The sequence below is a fragment of the Manacus candei genome, unplaced genomic scaffold (assembly GCF_025592945.1).
Source record: "Manacus candei isolate 608988 ecotype Guabito, Panama unplaced genomic scaffold, ASM2559294v1 h1tg000089l, whole genome shotgun sequence".
NCBI lineage: Eukaryota > Metazoa > Chordata > Aves > Passeriformes > Pipridae > Manacus > Manacus candei.
Window position 1 is genome coordinate 2810345 of NW_026138137.1, and position 21552 is coordinate 2831896.

The window sequence follows — 21552 nt, forward strand, 5'->3', positions numbered from 1 at the left end:
GGACAATGAAACCTCCAGTAAACTTTACTGTAAAGGATCTGTTGAGTCTTACATATAAACAGATTTTATCCACCAAACTCTTCTGCACATTGGCCTGTTCCAAAGAAGCACTTTCTGATGGCTGAAGTGAGTTTCCAGTATGTAACTAATTACTATTTATTTTATTGTATGTGGTTTAAGACCCAGTTGTACTGCACAAGTGAGCACAAATTAAAATCTGTACTCAGCTCAAGACAAACACATGGCTGCTGCTAACACCCACCCAACTCACATCACAGGTAAACACCAGAGAAGAGAGGGTACTCAACAAAGACTAACAAATTTCCTTGAAATCTTGGACAATGCTGACAGAATATTAAGAGAAAAAGTATTCAGTAACAGACCCAGGTAATGAAATTACTTGAAAATGCAGAGAAAGTCTACGACAGACTTCAGGAAACACACCATGGCAGTATGAGCAGTGCCACTCACCGGGCTTGAATCACCTAAACAGGATAATAAACTTTACCTCAAACATGCAGTTGAGTCTTTTGCCATTTGACAGTCAGATCCCCTGTTACCTGTGATATTGACTTCTCCCTCTAACAAGACAAAATCAAACTACTCTAAAAGAAACAAACTCCTGACAAATAAAAACATATTTTGAATTAATATAATATATACTTGGCACTACTACACATAGTGGTTGCAATATTTGAACATCAGAATAAAAATAATTTGTATGTGACAGCTGAGACATTAGTGCTGCATCTCCACTAGATATACACCAAGAGCTAAGGCAATTAGAAAACTCTTATAGTTTCCTGCGAGTCTAAAAGCCAAAGCTACTTAAACCACCCTCTTAAACATCTTCATAAGTAATCTCCATTAGTCTTTGAAGTTGAGGATTGACAGAAGGGCAGAGAAGGGTGAGCGCTGTGCATTCCCACTGCGGCCGTTGTTCTTACTTGGCTACAAAAACTACCTGCATGACTGAGCTGCAAAGACTGTAAATTTGCATGTCCCAGTTTTCAGAAGTATTCAGCACCTCCACAAAGCAGTGGCTTTTTAAAGGAAAAGTTCAGAACTTGCTGATGGCCTTTAAGAACACAGCAAACACAACAGACTTCTAAAAGCTCAGGATCTGCCATAGAGTTTCCTATTTCATTTTTGTGTGTTGGTGATGACACAAGTTTCTCTTTGTCCTTTCCTCTCCTCTCTGACACCAAATTAAATGGCATAAAGCCTTAGCAGATACTCTTATGAAACACTACCTCTGCCCTCAAGGCACATACCTCAAGACATCAGCAGAGCCCAAGACAATGAGGCTTTATCAGAAACATCTCACAACATGCTTCAGAAAGAGGCAAGGAACCACAGCCCCTCAAATCTTAGTATGGTATTATATGTGCACACTATGGATTTCTGAGGAAAATTAAAACAAATGTACTCTTGTCTAAAGCAATCAAAAGCATCAGATGCAACTAAAACAACCACCTTAGCCATCTTTGGCTGTCAGGGATAAAAAAGCCAGTTTGGTGGGAAAAACATAGCTCTAATTTCAAGCCTCCTTTCTCTCCACACCTGTAGCAAGTTCTGTTTCTTCAGAGGTCTACAAGCATGAAAGAGCAAATGTGGGCTTTGACTTGGTCTGCCAGAAAGATGGATCACTAGTTCCCACATACATAGGGGAGGAAATCATGTCACTATGTTGCAAAGGAGTAACACTCCTCCCTTTAAATTCTGCAGAGCATACTGGATGTGCTGCTAGTTGGACAGTCAGGTTTTTTCCCCAGGAATAGGACAGGTAGGACAATTTCTCTGCCATCTTCCATACTAGAACCCTGAACTCAGCAAGGCTGTAGTCCAGAAAACAAAGTTCAGTCACTTCCACAAGTACCTACCACTGACAGTCATGACAGATGATAAGAAGCAACTTCCTGTTATATAGAAGTCACATGTGAGGAAAGCAGTTTTTAATGAACCTGGGAATAGAGCTACACTTCCTAAAAGGTAACATTATGGCCAAGTCCCTCAGCCTCTTGAGCACATATTGAAGAACACTGAGTACAAACAACTTCAGAAGAAAGAATTGGCTGCTCTAAACAAAATGACTTCAGAGCACTGTGCTGATTAACCTTAGGGAAGGGATGACGGTATCCATGTAAAGGTCTTTGATGTGCTTTTCACTCTCTTTAAAATGAATAAATCGTTTTCCTCCTCACTTTACACAAAATTTCTCAAAGTTTAAAGGCCATGTCCTTAAAGGTAGAGTCCCCGTGTTCAGTTTTTCAGTCAAGAAAGTGAACACGTGTGTAACACCAACCTTGGAAAAAACATCCCAACCCAAATAAAAACCCTCAGGAATTCACTGCAGCAAACATCATTGCATTCATACCACATCTATGACCACAGAAGTACAATATAACCATCTGATTTTTTTAAAAAAAGAGATTACATCAACATCAAACATACTTCCCTCACAGCATGCCATTAAGGCAACAGTGTCCTATAATTTCACTTAGACACAAAAGTGCAGGTTCAGAACCACAGAAGTCACCACTCATGCCATGAACACCTCAAGTGCTGTATATAGATATACAATCACCACACAGTAAAATATAGTCAGTTCAATTATTAGCTGGGCTGCATGTTGTATTTGAGAGCACTGTGCCACAAATACAGAGATCAAGGAGAGGAGATAACATGGAAGATGGTTTTGCACAGAGGAAGAAAAGAAAAGAGTCCCTGTCTTCCCTGAGAGCAAGATCACACTGCTAACTAGAAATGAAGTGATGAGCAGAGGAAGAAGAGATTGGCTTTCCCTAAAGGGCTTCTCCCTGGCTAAAACCTTGTGTAAAGTGTGGCAAAAGCACCCTGGGCCCAGCTGGATGGTGCCAGGCTCCCTGCACAGAATGTGCAGGCTGGGGCAGCTCTGGCTCCTGCCTGCACCAACCCTGAGCACACACCTCTGCGGCTACTTCTGCCTCCCGCTGCTCCCTGAGCACAACAGCACTGCAAACCCACAGATCTGAAAATCCCACAATCCGTATAATCCTGGGTAAGGCAGAGATTTTCAACACCAATCACATTCTCAAACAGTTATAAATATATATATTCATTTACATATATATGCAGCATGTTGTAACTTTTTTCTCCTTATCACCCAGATCTCCAAATTGCCTACACTCTGTGCTTCTGCCACAGGACAAGAGTGAAACCACTCAGTTTAATTTCCTAGTCATGCCTGAAATCTCAGCCACTAGTCATCAGAGTGAACATAAGCCAACTAAGCAGGGCATAACAAAAAGTACTGCCACGTCCAATTAACCTTTGTTAGCACTTTGCAAATGGTTCTGAATAAGTGTAATAAGTGGTTTGATTTTTTCTTAAATTAGATACAGAGGGGATACTTTAGTTTGGTGATACCAAAGACATTTTTTCTCTTTACATTCCTTAACAGGTAACTAAATCCAGAGAATAATGACAATTTCTACTCTGGGAAGACTTCAACTACATGCACTGAAAGAAGTTACATATTTCTTATCAAAGATGACAAACTTGGTATCACTAGAAATCAACTGCACAGCTGTCCTACAGTACCCCTCCTTTGGACTTTACAAAACCACTATTTACATTAGCTTGGATAAAGAAATGTTTAGGAAAGATCTCAGTTACATTCATGAGAACACTTTATATTTTTACATGTTTTACTGGCACACACTTAGTCTCATCTTGACTGTACAGTTCTCACACACAGTTAATGCAGTGAATCAGCAATTATTTTTCTGGTGTCTCTAAGTGTCAAGATTAATTTCACTATCGCTGGTAATAAAATGGTTTCAAATGACATCTTTAATCAGTAAGTAAGAATGCACTCCTCCAATAGAGACAAGCTGTCACAAAAGGTCACCAAAATGTGACAGGATGGAAATTACGTTTGTAACTTCAACTGAAATGTTAATTCCTCTTTAAGTGTTTTCTCAACTATGTTCATATTTTAGAGTAAGGAGATGTAGGTCTGCAATAAAATTTCATTTTTAAACTACAGCATCTGTAAAAATTTGCTCTATAATCTCAAAAGGAAGTAGATACTTATATGCAAACAAGAATCTTTTGTGGTTTAACTTTCTACCACCTGGTCAATCATCTGGTCTCTTTAACAACAAATTAACAAAAAAAAAAAAGTTAGTATGAATAGAAACCATTTCACAACAGCAAGATTGTATTTTTGCCAAATACTAGTTTCAGAAAAACCTCTTTATAGAATCATCCACCTTTGCTTCATCTCTTCCTTATATCTCAGAGCTACACCCCAAATCACTTAAAATTACATTCAAAAATAAGTCTAATTCAAACCACTCTTCTTTTAACCTGTAGTGGAGCTTGACTGTTTTCTCCTCACTGGCTGGTATTTTTAGATTAAACTGAAGAATAAATCCACAGATACACAAATGCCCATGCAATTGTCATTTACCTTGCAATTATGTGCAGAAATTTAGTTATCCTAGAGTGCTCTTGCTTTTACAATACTCTGTTTCGTAAAGCCATCAACACCTTTTGTACAAATAAATGTAGTCTGTATGTGGTACATAAACACATGGTCTTATGGTTGTAAACACATTTGGAACTTACCTCAGCTAAAATACCCCTTGCCTGAATAGACCACTCTGTGCCTCTACAGGGTTCCCTTCAGTCTTACTCTAATCAGAATCAATTCCTGACTGCTAAAACAATGCTGAATAAAGGTCCTAATACATGCTTTGCCTGACATTGCAAGTAAAAGCAGCTATTTGCTAAATATGAACAACAGAGGAGAAATACCTTTGATTCAAAATCAAGCACTGACATCTCTCACAGCATGACACAGAATACCACTGTGAAGGTCTAGTTCAGCCTCCTCTGCAGCTGGTTCCTCACTGCTCATGAACAAGTCCTCTTAGCCACAACACCTCTTTACAGAATTAAGGCTTCTCAATTTTTTGCAGGCATAGTAAAAGCCCAAATCCCTTGCATTCAGATTAAAGAATTAATAGGTTATACAATTCACGAGAAAAATGCTTAGAACTAGCATCCTTTGCAAAGTAAAGCTTTTAAGGTAAGAGGAAAATTTCATCAGGATGAGTTCTAGTACTCTAGTATCTGCTCTGGGAATGCAATTCCAAAATGCCTTGCTGTGCAAAGGCACTGACTCATCTGTAAAGAAAGCAGAAGCACCCAGCTTTTAAGTTCAGGCTGCATGGCACCCTCTTAAAGGATTCTGGGTGAAGAATCCATCCCTACAGTCTGCCAAAACTTGAAAGTATCATAACACACATCTTCTCCCAGTTGTATCTAACAATTAGGCAACAGTACCTGACAATTTGCCTTCATTACTAGTTCACCTCTCTTGTGTATCTTGATTCTCTTCAAAAGATCAGGGCTTTTTCTCCATAGTTTGAATTGATATTTTGGTTCAGTAGCAAAACTATGAGAATGGTACATCTTACTGGAAGTAAAACTTAATTTCTGCCCATCTTCCTAATACCTTAATTTTAATTTTACTTATTATTTATTATTATTGCCACCACTCTAAGTCCAACATGAAGAGGTTATCCCCAGTGGGGTGGGCACAACACCAGTACTATATACCTGAATACCCAGAGCACATGAAAGATCTTTAGTTAACTCTCAAAGTCATAAACCAAAGTGATTTTACCTATAGACTAAAACAGAGCAACTGCAAGAAAGCTCCAAATCTACTGATTTGAAGTAGCAGTGGCAAATTCATTAGATACATAAAGCAGTGTTCCTAGAAACAAACACACTCACGTTTTATTACTCAAATAGGAAGAAATTATACCCTTTTAGACACTGCCTAAAGGATTAAGGGGCTTTAAGAGATCCAGATTGTTTCACGTTAGAAAAGCTGAATCCAGAAAAAAAGGGTTTCCGTGTTTTCTAACACACTCCCCAACAAGTTACATTTTCTCTAGGCCAATCCAAGAGCAGGAACACAACAGGTTCAGAGCATGCTTATATTCCTGGGGGAAAACAGCAAACATGTAGGTATTTCACAACAGAACACAAGTCAGAAGATCTGTTTTATCAGCTGAAAATCACCCAAAGAAATTCCTTAAAATGTATTCCAGCACAATACATAGTGAAGCACAGATCAGAGAGCTGCTGCTTGAAGACAGGAAAGCTTTTCAGGACACCACAGAGGTCCCAGTGAACAAATATAACAATGATTTTCAAAACATGATATGTTTAAACATTATTCCTAAGGAGACAGACACCACACGCACTACAAGACACGACATATGGCTTTGGACAATTTGGATATAAGCCAGTCTAAGTTAGAAGGTGACTGTTCTACCTTTTGCCATTAAACTCTTTTAGAAAAGTTTTGGCAAGCCTGTCTTTTACTTTCATTCGTTACAGCTCTGCAAACCAGTCCATTGCCACAAAACCTCACCCAAAGTTTCTGGAATGTTTCTCCTTTCTCTTGTCACATCTGAGAGCCGAATTATTGTTCCTTCTTTCCGTTCCGTTTTGAACCGTAATCGTCCGGACTCTTCATCATCATCCTCCTCTTCATCAGATTCTTCTTTTGTTTCTTCTTGAAGTTCCAGAGATCCAATCGCTGCCTAAACCACAAAATACAAAGGACACACAACATGAAAAATCTATTTTCTCATGATCAGTGTCAAAAGGTAAATCTTTATTTAAAGGCCCTTTTGAACAAATTTTGCTGGCATTACACTTTGTGCTCATGCATAATTCAGTGAACATTTAAGAGCTTGGTGAATTTTTTTTTAAATAGAAATATATGAACTATACAATACATTATAAAGTAAAATCTAGTTAGAAAATAAATTTTGCTGCAACATTTCAGGGAATATTGAAACTCCAGTTAGAACCTCCAACTGATTAGCAGCTACTTCTTAACATTTTAGCACTGAATTCACTAAGATACAAACCTGGGATACTGCCAGTTTCAAGTACTTCAAACAGTAAACCAACAGGGTCTTTTTTTTTTTTTTCATTTTTTTTTAGAAAATATCAGTAGCTTGTTGTTTAAAAAAACCTAACAAACACCAACAAAAACCAGATAACCATGCATCTCAATCGCATTCCTCTAGGTATGCATAACTGTACTTGTCCTTACTTTTTCTATTCCTTGAATATTTCCTACTTTCAATTCAGCAATTGATGAAGAGAATGGAGAATGGTATTGAATAAAATTTGAAAATACTAAATCAGTATTCTGGAATGCTACTCCCTTTCCCGTTTTCTCTATAACAGAGAACATTTATTTAGATAATGTCCCAAATAAAAAGGGATCCCTCTCCTTCAAATTAATAGGAAAAAAAATCCATTTCATTGCCCTGTGCTGGCCTGATGAAAATAATGTTTCAGAATGTTACATAAGTTATATTTGATGTCAGCAGTTGAAAATTAGAAGTGTTCTAAGACAGCATGATTTTCCATAAAATTTTTCTGTTACTGTGTATTTGGTTATTTCTTGTTCAAGCCCATTTACTCATTTCTTAGAATTAAAATGCATGTGTAGGCTCCATGCAAAGACTCCAAATACATTATAACTTTTATGCTGCTTGAGGACCAATTACTAAATGAGTGAAATCTAACATGCAAAAATGGTTTAAACTTCAAATTAACCAGATCAGTGCGGAAATTTATATGAAAAAAGCACAGCAAGTGTGACAGTCAGGCAGACACATATCAACTCACAAATCAAGAAAAAGAATTAATGGAATCAGTTGTGCAAGAGACTGCAAATTTCCTTATCCAGTAGCCCAACTTCATCCATAACAAAAAAAAAACGTGGGAAGCAAGACCAGAAACAGGATGATCTGGCAAGACACTTTCTGCTTTAAAAGACAGCACACCTTATGAACTCCAGCTCAAAGCTACTATAACTCTGGTCTGGTAAATAAATGATTTGTGTACTTAATTCCTGGGCTTTAATGGACTCCTGATCCCAAGTTATTTTCATTTAATCATCCCCTTATCTCAAAATGATTTTATCCATTCCCAGTAAACATTCAAGCACTACACTTTCTGACCTCACAAAAATGCTTTAAGGAAGCAGCCAAAGCCTTATACTTCACAAATGTATTTGTTTTTATGTAACAATTTTATAAAAAAAAAAAAAAGCTTAAACCAGACAGAATAGCAGACAAAAAGCCCCAAAACTTCAAGAGTGAAAGAGATGTAAACCTCAAAAGCAAACCCATATTGAGCACAATTGGTCTGATTAACATATCCATGTATAATCAAAACACCTCTGAGGACAGGCCGTTGAGACTCATGGAACAGAGGAGGGATGTTAGCAAGGAAAGAGATGCTAAGGTGGTTTAATAAAAACAAACAAGAGGGAAAGACAGGCTTAGCATTTTGCTTTCAAAAGAGGGACTCAGAAGAGAAAGGAGTAGCAATATCTCTATTAAATCTATGGTTTGAAGTATCACAAACCCCATAATTTTACTGTATCAATGCTTGTTTTTAGAAACCTTCCCTTCAGGATCAGGATTTGGAAGTCAGAACTGGAGCAGCTCTTTTGCAAGACATTGATCTCACTACACTGAGCCTCCTGTTTTACTTTAAAGCATAAGCCCCAGATATCCACTCTCTATGTCCATGCCCATTAAAAGCTCTATTGGAATTACAGTTTTTATTAACCAAAGACTGGTCTCAGTCACGTAATCTCATCTGTGAGTGCAAAACTTACTTGTGCAAGGCTCTGTGTGTAGCTCAGACTTCAGAATCAGGACTAGAAAGTCTGATAAGAAAGAATCAGGACTATGCAGTCCGTGTTATCCTGAAAAGTTCTGCTATGTTTTAATGAAATGCTACAGAAAATACCTGTGGAAACTGTTGCCTTTTGACAACTACTTATTCTGGGGGAAAAAAAATCCATTCTAAAAAGAAAAGAATACAAGTTGTAACAGACTACAAGACAACTACTTACCTATACAACAATAAAAAACATTTATCAAACTCTTCTAGACTAGCACTATACTGTTTCTAGCCACTTATACCAATTCTGCAGCCTTCTGGGTCTGACTCCCTTTATTCATCAGCATAATGTCATGCTATTAACAAACAACAGCCCTACAAGCATTAAATATCAAAGACAAAAAAAAAAAGAAAAAGAAAAATCAAAGGAGTGGATGAAAAAGAAGGCACCAAGGAAAGGCAGTGCTGGAGGATGCTAACTGACCCATGTCCAAGTCTGATTACACGTGTTATTGAGGGATTTGTATTAGTTGCAATGGAGACACAAACATGTCTGACAGCCAACCATATGTTCTCTCCATACAGCTCCAGGAGAGGTTAGCTGAGCTGTGTAGGAGCACACACTCTTCCCCTGCAATTTGTCCAACAGTTGGAGCATGCAAGACTTCTAGATGAGCTTTTCCAATTTCCAGTCAAACAGGATGAGCACTTATGCCAAGACTATAGTATATAAAGGGATTTTATGTTTCAAAAAGACACAACTGCAGACACAGAATTAAGACATACTAGTACTTATAGGATTGCTTTTAATACTTGCTAATCATGAATATCTCTGCATGTACATACACAGCCCCTGAATGGCCACTTCAGGTCACTTGACTGGACCTGCCAGCCAAGGCTTCTGGCAGCTCTCCTCAAAGGGAGCTTTACATTTCCCATTTTGACACCTTGCACAAAGCCACCAAAGAGCTTTGCTGACCCTTACAAAGAAAAAGAACGACCTTTCTTCTACCACAAGGTCAGAGGTTCCTGCCATCCTCATTAAATAATTATGCCATAAATCCCAGCCACTGACCAGAACTCCTCATGCTGGGCTATGAACCACTACTGAGAAAGAGTGAGTGCTCCTGCCCAGACAGCTCACCAGGCACCTGCAGCAGTGGTAGCAAACACAGCCCAAGGAAAGTAGGAAAAAACACTGCTCAGCATGATCCTCCCAAACGTGATTATCAAGTGTTCTGGACAGCTTTGTGGCAGAGACTGATAAGATGTTGTAGAGGCTAAACCAGAAACTTTACAAAGGTGAAACAAAGATTTATTAAGTAGCCAGAAAATAGGCAGTGGAGGCATCTACTAGATGCTAACGCTGAAGTAGTAGCAATTGCTCAGTCCCAGGGGAGGATCAAGAGATAAGAGGGCAGATAAGGGGATGTTACACCTATTCCAAGGGCATCTCAACTCCACAGATGAAAAATGGGACTAAAACAATAAACCTAAGTGCCTTTAAATATGTTTTAAAATTGGTTGCTTTGATTTGCACTCTTTTCATCACTTTCCTCCAGGCTGACAAGTAGTGTCTTCAAACTTGAACAAAAGTACTAAAATGCAGAAGTTTTGGCTACACACAGATGGAACAATTCAGACAGATGCATTGGTCTTTTTTTCCCCAAGCCTGTATTCTATCAAAAGAAAAGCAGTATGTAGGACATTTCCATGAAATGTTTTCTTGATTAAAGTCCTCTACATTTCTTATCAGCATAACCCAAGACACGCTTTAAATTTATGCAATGACAAATCCCATATCATACACTTCACAGATTAGTTCTGATATAAAACAAAGAAATCACGAATTCTAATTTCAGGAGAGTTTATTTTTATTTCATTTTCACATTCACATTTCACAGAAGTAATTAGTGATAGTTTTCCTCTAAAAATATTTAGGACATGATGCCTCATGTGACTGTTCTACCACACCTATTTGCTGTTGAAATTTCCGGGTATTGAGTGGTTTTGCTTTGTACCTTAAGAACACAAAAATATTTTCTGAACCACTGCTACATTTTTCAAGGAAGCTCCACAGAGAGTGTTATTTATTTAAAATCCAAGGTTCTAAGCACTGTTTCAAGCACAAGCTTTACCTGCCTTTTCCTCACAGCTCCCACCTTGAGTGCCACTCCTAACAGGTGTCTAACTTCCCATATTCAATTCACTTGTTTCCTCCCATTATTTTCCAACTCCTCATCCAGTCAGTTTTTCTCTTGGTTTACAGAGTTTCTTCATGCAATCTAATAAGAGGCTTTATTTGGTTTTAATGTGGGAACTGCATAAAATACAACACCAAACACTCTTTTCTGTCAGCTCGCTCTCAGTTGTTCACATGCCAAATTTCAGTCAGGAGATAATAATGCTACTTCTTTGCACTCATTACAGCTCCATTCTTGTGTTGCACTTTTCTACAGGAGAATGCCAACTTTAGCCTTGTTTACAAATAACAAATGTTGAGATTTTAGGGAGAGTACTGTTATATAACACTCAAATAAAGAACACTCTTCAGAGTTGGAGGTGGCATCTAACCTTGCAATAAAAAGAATTGGATACTCTACAAAGGTTCTCTCTCTTAGTGATATTCTCATTTAGAGAGTACAATTATGAGCCTGCTGCCAAATGTAAATAAGCTACATAATAAATAAGAACAGAATAAAAAGATGCTACTGTTTTGGGAAGAAAAACCTGTGGTAATCTGCAAACCATTAGAATAATGCCAGAACATAGAGTAAGCAAATAAAGATGTGGCCAAAATGCTCAAATTATATGATGAACAAATTCTGTAAAAGATCTATTAAGAAAAACAATAAAAACTTTCATTAATGGTATCTTTTGAATGAAAGGAATTTAATTCTGAATTGGATGAATTTAGACAACATCGTTATTACAGAATTCTCATTAGTTTGTACTCTAAAAATGAAGCTGTACTTTTTTAAGGTCATGAGTTTGACAGTGAATCTCAGCTATGTATTTAATTTTACATGATGTGCATTGTGTCCATCATCTCAGACTGCAGCTGCAGAAAGCCCAAAAGCATCACTCCACTTCCAAAATGCCAAAAAGAAAGTGTATATAATCCAGTGAATGAACAAAACGTGTTTAGACATTACACAATTCTTTCAAAGAGTAGATTTAATACTAGTGAAGTAGCAAATAACTACTTTAAGGTTTATTTGGTACAAGATGTCATGCTTGCAACAGTGGAGGACTGAACAATGCAGGTGGCCCCTTTCAGTGCAGATCTCTGCCTACCAAGGAATGTTGTTTTACCAAAATAGGTTTGATACAACAAGACCATCACAGCACACCCACTTGTAAGAACTTCATAGAGTAACACTGCTGTGTCTTTGAGGAATTAATTTCCTGATGAGTTAAAGCTCCAAAGAGGAAACACACTCTGACTACACTTCTCAGCAGGTAATCCATTCAACCCTATTTAATTAAGAACTGGAATAAAAGTAATATTAAAGCAGATTCCTGCTGGGGAAAGAAAAAAAATCCCCCATCAAAAACTTGCTGCAAATTAAAAACAGGTATGATGCCTCTGTTCTGGGCTATAATCAGTGACTGTATATGTGGCAGTCTTTGGCATAAGCTTTCTCCTTGCAAATGAAGGAACTCATTCTTTCTCCTAAGTAAAGAAGTAAAATAAACTTCACAGGAACTTCAGTCCCAACAAAACTCCTTTCAAAAAAACAATCTAACCTTTGCCCTTCTAAAATACTGAACTTTCCATGCTCACACTCCTCCTCAAAAGGGGATACCCAAGAACTGTATTTACACTCCCAGTGGCACAAATGATCCACCTGGAAAGTGAGGCATCACAGCTATTAGAGATTTAACACACAGCATGCAGTATTACTGTCATTCTCCTACCCAAACAGGCCTCTGAAGTTACTAATGTTGAAGCCAAGACTAAATATGCACATTTTGGCCTATTCCTTATGGTTTTCATCCCAGGGGAGATAGGGCATCTGATGTATCTGACAATATAGATGCTATTACAATTCATCTTACACAAAGAGTAATATGACCAATAATTCAACACTGGCAAAGTGCATCAGTTCTTACTCTGTAATAGGTACAATTCTATGAAATCAATCTCTAAAAGAACTAGTTAAGTTTCCATTAAATTTACAACATACCTCTTCTGATTCATTTGCCATTGTCTGGGATTCTTCCAGCTCCTCATCAGCTGTATATTCTCCTTGTTCTTCCATTGCTTGCTCATTATATGATTGCATGTAATCTTCATCCTAAAGCAATAACACATGAAGGTGAAAAGACACAGGCAAACTGTACAGAATTGCAAACCCATGGAGAGGTGGGGTCTGACTACATTGTTACGACTTCCAGACTTGAAAAAAGTATTGTCTCTATCAGAACTGTCAATTACAAGTGATATGACATATATACAGTATAATTAGCAGGGCTTTTAACTAGACCATAATTTCAATATCATCAAAACTAAAGCAGTTTTCACTCAGATACCAATGTTATAATAAAGATACCACCTAATACTGTTTGCTCCAACTTCTCCTATACATCTACATCTAAATGGGGTCAATCCCCCATTTACAAATTCATGAAGCAAACTGCAGTCCTTTCTTACCAAAGAAAACATGCACCTATGCACATATACATTAACATCAGATTTCACCCCATAAGAATATAAACATTCTTAAAACACTCTGCAAGCACCTACATATGAGCAGGTTCAACTCCGAAAAATTATGAACATAAAACAAGAGCAAAAGCTTTCCTGAGTAAGTTTGTTTGTATTTTAAAACACCTCAATGATCACATACAGTTTTAATTAAGATTAAATCACTTCACTGGCAATTAAAGCCAGTGCATGTTCTCTAATACGCTGCTTAAATTATATTGAATTATGCAGGTGACATTTTCTGAACTAACCTCCAATCTCTTTATTCAGGTTTAGACAGTTCTCAGTTACAAAAAGGATGAACGAGCAGGACATCAATCACTTTGGGATATTAGCACCTTAAAGATGTCTTTAGCAGGTCAATAATCTTTTCACCTTCGAAGGACTTTATCAGATCTTGTCTAAAGCCTGGATAAAAGCTTTTGCATTAAGTACTTCTAACAATTGGCAGTGTATCTCCACCACACAAAGCTGTTTTCTTCCTTAAGGATACAATCCTCAAGGTCATGATTCTCAACTGCCTTCCCGCATGACAAAGGAGCATTACCTACCGCCAAACAAGCTGTCAACACAAACTTTGTCACAGCCTAGATAAAGAAACTGGCAGACAGTGATAATAGGTCTAATTTCCCCTCCTCCCTAGGGAGGCAAACAGATTTTAAATCAGTCTAAAACCCTATGCACGCAAAGCAGTGTTATCTTTGAAAATACAATAGAAAGAAACTCACTGGAAATTCATCGAGGGGTTCATTGATTTCAAGGTCTAGCACTTCATCTTCTTCTCCAGGCTCTTCCCCATATTCTATTTGGTCTTCTGTCAGCTCAGGATCATTGCCTTCATAATGTCCTTCCTCTGCATACTCTGAAGCATATTCTTCAGGTGCTTCAGATTTGTCATAACCAATTTCATCTTCCCCTTGGTCATACTCAGACTCATGTTCTAGTGACGGATCATTGATGGACTCAGAGATTTCATATGATGCCAGCATGCCAGATGTGGCATTGAGGCTCACCGTGACACCTGGAGAGCTGTGGGATGGGAGGGATTCAGAGGTTGGAGTGTAACAGTCAACTATCCGCAAAGATTTAGCAAAACAAAGCCAACAAACATAAGTTCTCTAAGTTGGTGGACAGAATTATACCCCATACACTATTTGAGTGCATGCCATGTTCTCACAATGCATACTGTACTGCAGCTTATCACCAGCTGCAGGCTATTTGACCAGGGGAATCAAACGAACCAGATGGTTTAGCAGGTCAAACTGGCAAAAGTCCTGCTTTGTCACCAAAGCAGACTGGATTCAATTTTAATTCCAAGACTAACAAAAAATACACAAAATTGCTATAACTGCATCTGTTTTCCCAATCTTTCAGAATATTCTAGTAAAATATTTTTTACTAAATGTATTCATGTTGTTCATTCTTGACTATCTTGAATTCAAAGTTACATTTTTATGACAGATTTAATGTTCTACTTAATATAAAATACATAGTCAATAACTGTAATTTAAATGCCTGAGACACTCTTAACTTAGTAACACCACTGGCACAGACACTGGAAAAAAACAATCAATACAAAAACTGACACATTTATAATCTGCAGGCAAAGCAAAGCTCAGAATTTACTGTTTACAACAGCTAGTGCCATCAACACATAAAAAAAGCAACTAACCAACTGCAGACAAGTTAGAAAAGCAGAGGGGGGGAAGCTCTTCTTGATTTCAGGGCTCAGGGTATAATGAAAATAAAGATATTTTTATTTTTTTTAAGTAACAGTCCTATTGTTGCCCGTAACAAATAAAAACACAAACCAACAGAGTGCCGGTTTATGCGGTGCTTTATTCGGGGCCCCGGGAACCTGAGGACTAGCGTCCCAAGTCAGGATTCCAAAGACTTCCATTCTCAGTTCAGCTTTTATACACAACCAAGTTTATGTGCTGTTTCCACAGCAAAACAGTTACATTCAGTTACAAACAAGCTCATAGCAGTTTCTACAACAAAACAGTTACAAGCAAGCTCATACTTCATACTGATAACAATTAATAATCATCTACTCTAATCATAAATCTTCTTAAGCTGTTTTACCCCTAGAAACTGATTAACAGACCCTTACCACATCCCAGGTAACAAATCATTATATACATGCTTGACTAAATCCTTTGATTGTTGTTGCTATCTCTTCAGCACATTCCATGCTCACAAACAAGGTTGCTAACTTACTACTTTGGAGTGCTGCTTTCTAGGCCTACTCTCCTACAAAGCCTTAGCCATTCTACTACTAAATTCGAATTATTCTGCAACACTATTATTCACCATTTTCCTACATTTGGGAGAAAAAGATCCAGGCAGCTCTGAGCTATTTGCATCTATAAGACAGGGAAGATTTAACACAAAAATGAAGACATTATGCAGGATTATCATTATCCTCCCAACTACAGAAGCATGAGGTTGAATGGAAATAGAAGGAAAAGGGAAAGGCTCTCACTCTCTGCCAATAAAACTGCTAAAAATGCAAAACTTGTCTACAGAAACCTGCTTCCACTGAGCAATACTATCACACTTCAGATACTTTCTTATCACTCATGTGGTTACATAGCCACTCCTGCTGCCCAGGGGTCTCAGAGAGGATATACAGTGAAGTGACAGAAAGAACCAATAGGGATTCCCTCTTTTGAAGGGAATAGTCCAACCCTCACTACTGCAGGAAGGAAAACAGCAGCCAATGGACAGTTGGATGGTTGGAGCATTTTATCACACCACCATCAGTCCAATACAATGACAGGACTCCTTATACTACTTAAGGTTAAACACAGGAGATCTCTGAGATATAAATATATCAATGCATGTTATATATACATTCATACCCCTTCAGATGGCATGACCTGCACAGCATGCAACAAGTAAAGAAAAAGCTGGAAAAACACACAGGCCATTAAAAGCAGCAGTGGTATTGCATCACTTTGGCATCACAAGCATCTTCCCCCTGCATCAGTCCAGCTTGAAAAGTAAAAAGACACTCATTTTGAGTTGTGATGCCCATAACTCAGCTGTGGAGCTGTATAACCAAGGAGTATTCACAGGGCAGGATCCTCAGTGAACTTCTGTGGAAGTACCTGCTCCAGCCTATAAACTCTGTTACAAATTTTCTGCTGTGTAATTGTACACAAACAATTAAGCCACAAATCAAGCCTCATCAAGTGTGCAATTCCCCTCCTTAGGGTCTTAGAAGGTAAGATATTTTTAAAAGAAAGACGGCAGAAAAGGACTTCACAGGAGAAGGAAGCTCACAACAATACTGAGGTTGCAAACAGCAAAGCTCTGTAAGTGTTTATAATGAATTCTATATGCATGGGAGATGACACCATTTCTTCTCATAAGCTTTTTATAGATTTGAGTTAAATTTCTGAGATTGAAATAACCAAAAATAATGTTATTGATATGCAAATAATGCTACTGAGTACATTAGATATACATCACCAAGTAACTGGCTAAGTAAAAACCAAAACCATTTTAAGCATGTAAGAATAACTTTAGTTTAGTAGCTATCAGTAGTCAGTAGTAGTAGCCATTAGTAGCTTTGAGTTATCCAAAACAAGATTCAGGAAAGAAATACCGAAATTCTTGTTCCTCTTCATTGTCACTTTGCAGAAGATCATCATTCAGCTCTTCATCTGACAAGTCTGATTGATTCTAGGTTTCAGAAAAAGTCAATCATAAATATAAAAGATATAAACTTTTAACTACTGAAAGTTCTGAATACTAAGTATTTTTTTATGAAAATCACACCTCAGAATAAGACCATACCTTCAAGGAAACGGCCTAATTTGATAAGGAAAAAAACCACAAGACAACAAATCTTAAAATACATCCTTGGTAGTCTAATGGAAATTTACAGAACTCAAATTTGCCTGTCTATCGACAGTTTTCACTGCTCCATTCTCAAATACAGCCAAAGATGACAACTTGCTTAAGACCAGGAAGGAAAAAAGCTCTAGTTCATGGCCTTGTGACATTGATGCATTAGCAAGTCAAGAAAATGCATGAAATTACTTTTAAGTTCTAGAGAGCAAAGATACAGACTGGAGAAAAGGATATAAAGTTGTTTCATTTATTTTTTTTTTAATAATTACCCACTCAGAAGAGATATCTGCAGATTTGCTAACCAACATTTCCAACCCCTTAAGTAACAGGCAGAAAGGTTACACAAAGGTAGATTTATCTAGAAGTATTGGGATGAGATTAAGTAGAAGGGAGTTTAGCATAAATAGTTCAGGGAAAACTTTCTGAGAAATGTATTTTTACCCCACCATATGTGTCCATACCCCTGTAACATTGCAAACCGAAAAGAATAGAAAAAGCACAAGAAAAAAATAATACTTTGGAGAATCTAGTATTAGTTAGTATTCACACAGATAATTTCATATTTTTTAATATAAGCAAGCAGCTTTATCAACTAGCATTCCAATTACAAAGATATTTACAATGTTAACTGCTTATGTTTTTGATAACTGCATAACACACATCTGCAAGCCCTATAATCTTGGAATTTTATTTTCTTTCTTAAACCAGTACATGAGACTAAGGAACTTCCTATCTTTAATAGGGAATACTTACAGAATAGTTTCAAGAAGTTTATTTGCAACAAATAGACTGTGGTTATAGAAAACTACATCAAATGAAACCTAACTCTTAAGAGATCTGGGTTTCTTAACAAACCTATTAATCTCCAACCAAACTTTAAAAACTATTTTCTAAATGAGTTCATTCAGCAGATAAAATATAAAAAGAGGTGACTAGCCAGTTTGATTTTCCAAACAGGAATCCTGTCTTCTCCTGCAGATATCTGGCAAACCCAAACATACATTTAGTTCTTTTCACAGAGTTCAGCATTGGAAATGGTTATCAGCATGAGGAGTCTATAGCAGACATGGTGAGAACTTGTTTGTGTTATCCAGTTCCAGCTGCTCCCATGTTTTTCCCCTCACTGTAAAAGGGAAAATCCTCCACCTACTCATCAGACAACGCAATAGCAGACTGTGCACACTGAGTGTAATCTTTAACAGACATCACTGATTCCTTTTTTGTTTACTCTCTGGTAAATACTGCTGGTATTTTGACAAGTAATTTTTAATAGCCAGGAAATCAGCACTTGCATTAAATTCTCCAGCATGCTAATCAGCACTCAGGAGGCCTCATTGTTTTTTGGGTTTTTTGTTTGTTTTTGGGGGAGTTGGGGGGTTTTTGTTTTTTTTTTTTTTTTCCTTTTTTTTTTTTTAATTGTGAAATCAATATGAGCTACAGGGAAATTCATTTTGAGAACCATCTCCTGTTTGGACTGTGTGTTATGAGAAGAAATACTATCTCAGAAAAAAGTAGTTTTTCTAAAAGTTGTATTTTAAAAAGCCTCACCTGGAGGTTTTTCACAAAAGGAAACACAACCCTGGGTGCAGAGAGCTCTGGCAATAGGACAGAGCTCAGGTATCAGGCTTTGGGGAGGTGATTGTAAAATACATGAGGTCAAACCAAACACCTGAAGTGGGTAAGTTGAACAACATTCACATTTTAATATCTGCAACAATTCACTTTAAAGCACATTTCTTACCTTCTTTCCAGTTAGCAAGTCCTCTCCAAGCAAGTCATCATCAAGTTCACTGGAAAACAGTACAAAATTTAAGAAGCTGAACCTTAGAAAACAGAAACAAATACCTTACAGGGTACATGCCTTAAAAAACTGACTTGAGGAGAATTGCTACAAAGCCTGCACAAACCCTTTCTTTTAGCAAAGCATTCAAGAAAAACAGATACCTATTTTCAGTGAAACAACAGACCATACATATTACCTCTGCTGTTGCACAGTCATTTCATTTCCACATGCTCTCCCTTCCATATCTCTACAACCAAACAGAGCACAATAACCCAGCCAAAATGCAGGCACAGCCAGATAAAAGCCAGACAGCCAGGTCCCCATTCTTCTAGATCCTACATTTCAGGGTCATTTTGTCCTAACTGCCAATTTCCAGCTCCCCAGGGAGGAAGCAAGTGAGAGTGGGCAAAACTCAGTCTACAGGTCACCACGTGGCCCAAGACAGACCTGAGCAAGAAGGCTGGGAGGCCAGCTGGCTTGGGAGCCTGGATCTTCCCTAAAGGTCAGGCTTAGGCCTAGATTTTCCCTAAATACTTTACTGCCTCCTTGTCAAGCTGAGGGTAAGGTCAAACAGACACCTAGAGGGTGACAAAATCAAATGCACGTTTCACCACTTTTATACTCATGCCCAAGAATTCAGGAAGCACAGAAATACCTGGCTTACAAAACTTCTGCCATCACGTAGCAACTGTCCCATAAATAAGTTTCAACACAAAGAAACACATTCCAGATTAGCTGAACTTTAGAAAACCTGATTAATCTCATTCTTCTTCCTTCAGTGAAAAAATTATCTAGTGGCAGGAATAAACAGATTCCCCTGTTCTATAATAAACAGTTGTTATTGACAAATGTATGCAGTAGAATATGCATGTCAATACTTAAATGAGATGCCAGTGCATTGAAATATGAGCTGCTATTTGACACTACTTCTACCTGTATACCTTAAAAAAACAAAAACCCCAAACCAAACCAACAAAACCACCATGCCTTAGATACTACATAAGAACAAAATTCTCCGAACTGAGAATGTGCTATAGGAACAGAATTTCTATAAGAGTTCCTTAGGACTGTATGGTAAATACTTGAAAATGGGGAGGCACTTCCAAGACATAAATAACTGCTAAGAGTTGCTTTTGCAGATGGATATGTCTCTTTCAGAGTTGATTATTGTACAGATAACATGGGGGTGGAAAGGGGGAATAAAAATCTTGTGGGCTAGGAAAGAACAGATGATACACCAAATCAGTCCTAAATAGGACATTATTATCAGTACACAGAATTTATCCATGGTTACTGATCTCAAATATTTCCAGGAATGACTGAACATTGACAAATAGCAATTGTTTTGTGCTCACTTGTAATATTAAACAAAAATTGGGACATAAGACATATGACACGTTCCAAAGAGCAAACTGACTAGAATTTAAGCCCTTTATTTCAGAGACAGGAAACTCTACCTAACAGAAATGGTTGCAGAAGCATTTCCTACTTCAATTTTGTCTCTAAAAAATCACTAATCTCTTCAACTGCCAGTAACCTGACAAATGCACCAAAGGGTTTGAAAATATTTCCCAGCACTATGGTCCACCACTGACAGCTTTTAATAAAACTGCACTGGAGAAATTCCAAAGGATGGTAAGAGCGTTAAGCAGCACTCGAAGACAAAAAACAAGTAAGACATTCAGATTAAGAAAAGGAACGGAAAAGTAAAAGATGAAATTAGTTTTCTAAACATAGTTAGGGATATTAAACATGTTACTGAAAAACATCCTCGACGTGATTTTTCAGAAAAAGATTAACATCTGATGAATAGAAATAACTGCAAACATATTCTAGATTTTTGAAGCTTTGCCTTATTGCTTAGCAGTCAAAAAAATTGGCACTAGCATATCAATGAAGCTTATATCAGAAACAAAAGTCTTTACAGGTGCCGTCCAAAACCTCTAAAAATGTTCAATGTTATTCAGTAGTTTCGTTAATGAATTAAAAGAAGAAAAATGACCATAACTTTCTGAATAAACAAAGTAACAGTGAAAAGCCTGCACGGTAAAGCTGTACTATCTCAAGGTTTCTAAAACAGCCGTATCTGAAGTTCTCTCTCAGAAAGAGGACCAGAAGTACTAAATCCCACCATTAAAAAAACCAAAACAAACTAAGAAACACAAAGCAGGCAAAACAGATACTGAAAGATCTCAGACTAGCTGACAAAAACAGACAAAAATGAATGGCTGCAATCTGCTACCACACTAAGCCACATAAAATAATCTGACCTGGAATAAAAGTACACATCTGTGATAGTTTCACAGTCACTTCAGCCTCACTATCATCAAGACACAAAAGTTTCCAAACCACAGTACTAGGAAATTTTGGGTTAAGGTAATATAAAAGAGTCCACTGGTTTCACAAGAAACAGACCCATTTCCTTACATTGCCTCAACTTCCAGTACACCTAACATTCCCTTCATTGAATAAATTC

The 21552-nt window shown here is 37.5% G+C and overlaps 1 protein-coding gene across 8 annotated transcripts in view; it reads right to left on the minus strand.

Moving 5' to 3' along the window:
- Positions 1 to 21552, minus strand: part of RBM33 (RNA binding motif protein 33) — a 102566-nt gene that overhangs the window by 67533 nt on the left and 13481 nt on the right. For all 8 annotated transcript variants that reach the window (XR_007908641.1, XM_051812881.1, XM_051812879.1 and 5 more), the window contains exons 3-7: positions 19035 to 19083; positions 17046 to 17122; positions 14161 to 14461; positions 12912 to 13022; positions 6437 to 6608 (exon numbers count right to left, since the gene is read on the minus strand). Coding sequence is in view for 7 of the 8 variants with exons in the window: in XM_051812881.1 (XP_051668841.1) it covers positions 6437 to 6608; positions 12912 to 13022; positions 14161 to 14461; positions 17046 to 17122; positions 19035 to 19083 (710 nt within the window). In the remaining variant the exon portion in view is untranslated. The remainder of the gene's footprint in view (positions 1 to 6436; positions 6609 to 12911; positions 13023 to 14160; positions 14462 to 17045; positions 17123 to 19034; positions 19084 to 21552) is intronic.